This window comes from Hippocampus comes, unplaced genomic scaffold, assembly GCF_001891065.2.
Source record: "Hippocampus comes isolate QL1 unplaced genomic scaffold, H_comes_QL1_v1.1 scaffold87, whole genome shotgun sequence".
Lineage (NCBI taxonomy): Eukaryota > Metazoa > Chordata > Actinopteri > Syngnathiformes > Syngnathidae > Hippocampus > Hippocampus comes.
The window spans coordinates 126,402-133,284 of NW_017805739.1; the positions used below are offsets into that span (position 1 = coordinate 126,402).

At 45.1% G+C, this 6,883-nt stretch overlaps 2 protein-coding genes and 2 long non-coding RNA genes across 4 annotated transcripts in view; 1 reads left to right on the forward strand and 3 right to left on the reverse strand.

Annotated features, from left to right (window-relative positions):
* LOC109523849 (uncharacterized) overlaps nucleotides 1-4,504 on the reverse strand; it is a 9,098-nt gene extending 4,594 nt beyond the window's left edge. Inside the window, exon 1 of the long non-coding RNA XR_002169860.1 lies at nucleotides 4,397-4,504. This is a non-coding gene — a long non-coding RNA (uncharacterized LOC109523849). The remainder of the gene's footprint in view (nucleotides 1-4,396) is intronic.
* LOC109523846 (four and a half LIM domains protein 3-like) lies at nucleotides 2,430-3,886 on the reverse strand. Its single transcript, XM_019883267.1, has 3 exons — nucleotides 3,650-3,886; nucleotides 3,325-3,511; nucleotides 2,430-3,219 (listed from the first exon to the last, which is right to left on the reverse strand). The coding sequence occupies exons 1-3, from the start codon at nucleotides 3,869-3,871 to the stop codon at nucleotides 3,068-3,070; spliced, it is 561 nt and encodes a 186-aa protein (XP_019738826.1). The 5' UTR covers nucleotides 3,872-3,886; the 3' UTR covers nucleotides 2,430-3,067.
* On the forward strand, nucleotides 3,986-4,841 carry LOC109523848 (uncharacterized). The gene is made up of 2 exons (XR_002169859.1): nucleotides 3,986-4,056; nucleotides 4,481-4,841. It is a non-coding gene; the product is annotated as an uncharacterized LOC109523848 (long non-coding RNA).
* A 286-nt stretch (nucleotides 4,842-5,127) lies between these two features.
* LOC109523817 (four and a half LIM domains protein 3-like) overlaps nucleotides 5,128-6,883 on the reverse strand; it is a 16,829-nt gene continuing 15,073 nt past the window's right edge. Inside the window, exons 2-4 of the mRNA XM_019883219.1 lie at nucleotides 6,259-6,480; nucleotides 5,727-6,120; nucleotides 5,128-5,621 (exon numbers count right to left, since the gene is read on the reverse strand). Coding sequence (XP_019738778.1) covers nucleotides 5,470-5,621; nucleotides 5,727-6,120; nucleotides 6,259-6,480 — 768 coding nt within the window. The 3' untranslated portion in view covers nucleotides 5,128-5,469. The remainder of the gene's footprint in view (nucleotides 5,622-5,726; nucleotides 6,121-6,258; nucleotides 6,481-6,883) is intronic.

The following is a 6,883-nucleotide window of genomic DNA, read 5'->3' on the forward strand; positions in this document are numbered from 1 at the left end:
GATGAGAATAGTTTTAAGTTAACATTGGCCAATTCTGAAACCTTACGGGCAGATTACGTCGAACGTGGCAACGAAGAGGCTGAAATCTCATTGGACAAAAAATTAATACGTAAAATAAATAAAAGTAGATTGAGGCTTGACACTGGCGTGTGGTTTTATTTAGCATAGCATTAACGTTCCAAATACACCCCTAATCTTTCACGCGCCAAAAGTAGCCCATCCGCATGACAAAGAAGCTGGAAACTGTAACAGAGAACTTAATGCTCTGCTGGCAGAAGCGGTGATGGATAAACTGTCAAGTCTCCAAAATACATTCCCTGGTTTCATGCAGCTCGACTGACTGCCTTTCCCATCCTAGAGTCACGTTTCATTTGGCTTACCCCTTTCTTCAGTACTTTTCCGACACGGGAGCAACGAGGCCTTCAAACTGTTCATTTTAGGGTCAGAAACGTTAGACTGACGGTTCAGTTACCGAGGCCATTAGCTGGCGTTGGGCGCGGAGGTGGTCTGAAAAGCTGGTGTCGTGCGGGATCATTCCAAAATGTACTGGAGACACCGCTTTTCCACTATAATTATGGTTTGTCTGGAGAGATTCTGTCACGGTTATACATAGCTTGTTGTGCAACATACGGTTATAGTTGAGGTCAAAAAGAAGGGCAATGGGGGTGCAGTCTGGGTGGGGGGTGGCAGTTGTTTATGCTTTGATGGTTTGAGCCCTGCAGGGCGCCAGGTTGGGATCAACATAAACAGATCATTTGAAGCTAAGACCGATAATGATACAGTTTCGCGCTTGCATAAACCAGATTATGAAAGCAGTCACCTGAAGACTGAGCATTTGACTGTGAAAATTTAGCCTAGCAACACCTCGATACATTGTGTCTGTTTTCAGTTAGATACACGAGTCGCTGCTAAATCTTTATTCGGAAGGAAGGTAATAAAACTATGAATATCTGTATTCTTTTTGTCATTGTGTTTTTCAAGAAAATAAAATACCAGTGATGTTTTTTTTTTTTTTAATTCAAATGTGTCAAGTTTGAGTGAAGATAGGGTCGAACTGAAAAGTGACACCGTCCAGAGGTTTAATAAGACACGTTGGGCACATTTGTATTGGTTTAAAAGGTGAGTTTCATTGAGAAGAAAGAAAAAAAAAATTGTGATTTGTAGCAATCTTCTGGTGTCTGGATGTCAAGGAGATACATTTGTATTGGTTTAAAAGGTGAGTAAGAAAAAAAGTTTTCTTTCTCAAGAAAGAAAAAAAAATAGTGCTTTGTAGCAATCTTCTGGTGTCTGGATGTCAAGGAGCGATTTAGAAATGAGTTGAGGAGTTTAATTTCACCAAAAATAGTGCTTTGCCGCTCCCCTGTGGCACAGTCATAACGGCCCTCTGAGCGAAGGCATGATTGAAAATGAATTTGACACCTCAGATAAATACGTATCATTATCTCGTTTGCCCTTAAGAGTCGTCGCTGAGTAGACAGAGAGGGACTTTGGCGACTGAGTACCTCTAAGCCCTCTCTGGAAATATTTCCGATCACATTACACCGCGTTCCACTTTCTGATGCGGATGACTAAGGAGGCACATGCCGACTGGATGAGTTAAGAGCGCTTCCTGTCACGTCGGGAAATTTGACAAGGTTTTTTTTTTTTTTTTTTTAATTGCAATTTGTGGAGCTGAGCAGGATTCCTAAGATGGAACCGGATGACTCGAAGAGTTGTGTTAGGACGGCAGCTATACAGTAATTATCAAGAGAGTCACTGGATGGGACTTTTATTTTGGTTGTCCTCCTGAGTGCAGAGAGGAAATGGCAGTCTGTGGCCTGAAGCCGTTTGTGATTGCGGTGGTGGGGGGGTAGAAAATTGTTGGGTTCGAGTGACATGTAATCGGACCCGCTTTGTTTTCGACATTTTTAAAAGCTGCTCTTGGAATTTGCATGACATTTTTTACTCATGAAAACAAAATGCATGAGAGTGATTCAACCAGTTTCCATTTGACTGTAAAAAAAACCCCAAAAATTTAACTTCAAATTTCTGAAGTTAATTTCTGTATATTGCAGTGTCAGAGTGTGCATTGGATACCTGGGTCTTGAGTGGGGACTTTGCTGTCTTTGTATCCACATGAACCAAGAGTTGCCTCTTTTTTTTTTTTCGCGCTTATGTCAGTCAGTGACGATGACCTAAACGGCCTCCACCAGATGGGTCGGAGTCCACAGAGGCTGAGGCAGGATGACACGACTCTGTGAATATTTGCCGTGGAGCTTCCACCATCTCCTTCCTCCTCCTCATCCTCCGGAGAGCAAACAAGTCCTGTTCTCCTTCACTGCCTCAAACAAGGTCAAATATATTTCAGGATGAGGTCTGGGAAACCGGTCCCCCACACACACACACACAAGACATAAAAAAAATAAATAATAAATAAAAAAACGAAACGGTACCACATGGCCCTTTTATTATTTATTTTTCATCAGGAGTGGATAAGAACCCGAGCGCAGTGTCAGGCTGACGGGGCTTGTTGGAGTAAAGGTCAAAAATGGCGCTCAGAAGCAGGAAGTGGAAGGCTGCTCAAGTCACCGCGTGACAACCACACGTTTGGGAGAATGATGAAATAACACAGACTTAAGGGGAGGTCATGTGTTCACATTGACATTATTTCAAATCTTTTTTTTTTTTTCGGGTGGCTTTTATTAGTTTGCAAATAGTCCTTGAAAGATGAAGCGGTGGTATTTCAACATCATGAGGTCATGATTATGTAAGCATGCTCGGAACAGGGGTGCTGAACTGTAAATATTTTTACGGTTTACTGGGGTAATTGTAAGAGTCCATTCGCATGGGAGTGCTATTCTTGGGAAGCAGAGTGGGAGGAGCTCAGTCTCATATGAGTCTAAGAAGTAATATGACAGAAGGGATGGAGTTAAACTATTTGATTACATATATGACATTCATTATAATGACGGGTTCAATGATCAAATACATGTTATGCCCAAGGAGTTGGATAAGCTACGAGTGAACGAACTGGGGCATTTGCAGTGTTCATGTGCACCGCTGAAATTTTGGAACTTTTGTGGTTCAATCAGTCGTCATTGTTGCAGTCCGTACACAGAATCTGGTCACGGTCCGGAAAGAAGCCGGAGCCGACCAATGACACGGAGCACCGGGAGCACTTGAAGCAGGGCTGGTGCCACTGTCGCTCTTCGAAAGAAATGTATTTGCCATCGCCGAACCCTGTGGGGGGCACATTCCGATTTTGAGTGGGATGGGTCGATCAGATTGACATAGGCTCAATCGGACAAAGCGCTGGAAATGAGTTTTGGCGCGAGCTGGACTGACCTGTGATGGCCGTGTTGCAGCCGGCGCATTTTTTGGCATAGAGGCTGCTGAAGCACTTGACACAGTAAGGATTTTCCCCCTCGGAGGTGAAAGGTTGGCCGGCCAGAGTGGTTTTGCAGCCCGTGCAGACGAAGCACTCTTTGTGCCACACCTCGTCCCTGTAGGTCACCCCTCCTTTAGTCAGAGCCTGCAGGTCAAAAACACATTTCAATGCATGAAGCGATTTGAAGGAATTTCTGGAGTTGACCGAGTTCTAACTTGCAGTCGATATAGTTTCTGTTTATTCTACTCAAAAGGCAAAATTGCGATGTGAGGCCAGGTTCACCTTATTGCAGTGGCTGCACCGAGGAGCAAGCCTGCCCTCGTAGCACGGCACACAGTAGTAATTGTTTTCGGCTGGGATGAAGGCCTCGGCGCCGATGGGCTTCTCGCAGCCGTGACACACGAAGCAGTCCTCGTGCCATGTGGAGCCGCTATACTCCAACATTTTGGATCCTGCAACAGAGGAGAGACGGAAATGTTTGTGATCGTTCTCTTCTAGTGTCATCTACAGGAACGATGTGATTTTTCAACATGATGGTTAAACCTGTTCCGCAGATGCGCCAAGATTTTCTGACTACGCTTCACACTTCCTGGTATGAGTTGATTTTAATTGCAATTTGTGGAGCTGAGCAGGATTCCTAAGATGGAACCGGATGACTCGAAGAGTTGTGTTAGGACGGCAGCTATACAGTAATTATCAAGAGAGTCACTGGATGGGACTTTTATTTTGGTTGTCCTCCTGAGTGCAGAGAGGAAATGGCAGTCTGTGGCCTGAAGCCGTTTGTGATTGCGGTGGTGGGGGGGTAGAAAATTGTTGGGTTCGAGTGACATGTAATCGGACCCGCTTTGTTTTCGACATTTTTAAAAGCTGCTCTTGGAATTTGCATGACATTTTTTACTCATGAAAACAAAATGCATGAGAGTGATTCAACCAGTTTCCATTTGACTGTAAAAAAAACCCCAAAAATTTAACTTCAAATTTCTGAAGTTAATTTCTGTATATTGCAGTGTCAGAGTGTGCATTGGATACCTGGGTCTTGAGTGGGGACTTTGCTGTCTTTGAATCCCACTGAACCCATAGTTGCCTCTTTTTTTTTTTTCGCGCTTATGTCAGTCAGTGACGATGACCTAAACGGCCTCCACCAGATGGGTCGGAGTCCACAGAGGCTGAGGCAGGATGACACGACTCTGTGAATATTTGCCGTGGAGCTTCCACCATCTCCTTCCTCCTCCTCATCCTCCGGAGAGCAAACAAGTCCTGTTCTCCTTCACTGCCTCAAACAAGGTCAAATATATTTCAGGATGAGGTCTGGGAAACCGGTCCCCCACACACACACACACAAGACATAAAAAAAATAAATAATAAATAAAAAAACGAAACGGTACCACATGGCCCTTTTATTATTTATTTTTCATCAGGAGTGGATAAGAACCCGAGCGCAGTGTCAGGCTGACGGGGCTTGTTGGAGTAAAGGTCAAAAATGGCGCTCAGAAGCAGGAAGTGGAAGGCTGCTCAAGTCACCGCGTGACAACCACACGTTTGGGAGAATGATGAAATAACACAGACTTAAGGGGAGGTCATGTGTTCACATTGACATTATTTCAAATCTTTTTTTTTTTTTCCGCGGTAGTTTTGCATAATCCTGCTAAGAGAGGAACAGTGGTCAAGAAAACGTTAACAATGAGATATTAAAAAAAAGTCAGCTTACCTTAGAATTATGAGTGAAAATAGTCCTTGAAAGATGAAGCGGTGGTATTTCAACATCATGAGGTCATGATTATGTAAGCATGCTCGGAACAGGGGTGCTGAACTGTAAATATTTTTACGGTTTACTGGGGTAATTGTAAGAGTCCATTCGCATGGGAGTGCTATTCTTGGGAAGCAGAGTGGGAGGAGCTCAGTCTCATATGAGTCTAAGAAGTAATATGACAGAAGGGATGGAGTTAAACTATTTGATTACATATATGACATTCATTATAATGACGGGTTCAATGATCAAATACATGTTATGCCCAAGGAGTTGGATAAGCTACGAGTGAACGAACTGGGGCATTTGCAGTGTTCATGTGCACCGCTGAAATTTTGGAACTTTTGTGGTTCAATCAGTCGTCATTGTTGCAGTCCGTACACAGAATCTGGTCACGGTCCGGAAAGAAGCCGGAGCCGACCAATGACACGGAGCACCGGGAGCACTTGAAGCAGGGCTGGTGCCACTGTCGCTCTTCGAAAGAAATGTATTTGCCATCGCCGAACCCTGTGGGGGGCACATTCCGATTTTGAGTGGGATGGGTCGATCAGATTGACATAGGCTCAATCGGACAAAGCGCTGGAAATGAGTTTTGGCGCGAGCTGGACTGACCTGTGATGGCCGTGTTGCAGCCGGCGCATTTTTTGGCATAGAGGCTGCTGAAGCACTTGACACAGTAAGGATTTTCCCCCTCGGAGGTGAAAGGTTGGCCGGCCAGAGTGGTTTTGCAGCCCGTGCAGACGAAGCACTCTTTGTGCCACACCTCGTCCCTGTAGGTCACCCCTCCTTTAGTCAGAGCCTGCAGGTCAAAAACACATTTCAATGCGGCCGTGTTGCAGCCGGCGCATTTTTTGGCATAGAGGCTGCTGAAGCACTTGACACAGTAAGGATTTTCCCCCTCGGAGGTGAAAGGTTGGCCGGCCAGAGTGGTTTTGCAGCCCGTGCAGACGAAGCACTCTTTGTGCCACACCTCGTCCCTGTAGGTCACCCCTCCTTTAGTCAGAGCCTGCAGGTCAAAAACACATTTCAATGCATGAAGCGATTTGAAGGAATTTCTGGAGTTGACCGAGTTCTAACTTGCAGTCGATATAGTTTCTGTTTATTCTACTCAAAAGGCAAAATTGCGATGTGAGGCCAGGTTCACCTTATTGCAGTGGCTGCACCGAGGAGCAAGCCTGCCCTCGTAGCACGGCACACAGTAGTAATTGTTTTCGGCTGGGATGAAGGCCTCGGCGCCGATGGGCTTCTCGCAGCCGTGACACACGAAGCAGTCCTCGTGCCATGTGGAGCCGCTATACTCCAACATTTTGGATCCTGCAACAGAGGAGAGACGGAAATGTTTGTGATCGTTCTCTTCTAGTGTCATCTACAGGAACGATGTGATTTTTCAACATGATGGTTAAACCTGTTCCGCAGATGCGCCAAGATTTTCTGACTACGCTTCACACTTCCTGGTATGAGTTGAACAGTAGATTCCCACCAAATAATCGAATTGTAATTCATGGATCTTTGTTCATCTGTCTATTCGGGCGACATATAGTGACAGGTCTTTTTGTTTAACAATTTCTGGCACCTGCATTGTAGGTTGAAACTGAGTGCTAACATTTTAAAAGGTCAACAGCTTTGAAGTACATCCCAGGCTGAAGGGAAACCACCTACTTTAGTTACGTAGCTGGAATAACCCTCACAACAAGCCACATGATAGGAAAACTTTTCAGCCATCCGACACCACCGCAGCTGCCACAGCCTGAAAGCCGCAGCCGGAATCA

Excerpts from the sequence above, each read along its gene's own strand:
- LOC109523846 (XM_019883267.1), bottom strand. The coding sequence starts at position 3,871 with ATGACACTAGAAGAGAACGATCACAAACATTTCCGTCTCTCCTCTGTT. Across the intron at positions 3,512-3,649 it reads GGTGCAGCCACTGCAATAAG|GCTCTGACTAAAGGAGGGGT; the intron begins GTGAACCTGGCC and ends TTTGACCTGCAG. Across the intron at positions 3,220-3,324 it reads CTGCAACACGGCCATCACAG|GGTTCGGCGATGGCAAATAC; the intron begins GTCAGTCCAGCT and ends TGCCCCCCACAG.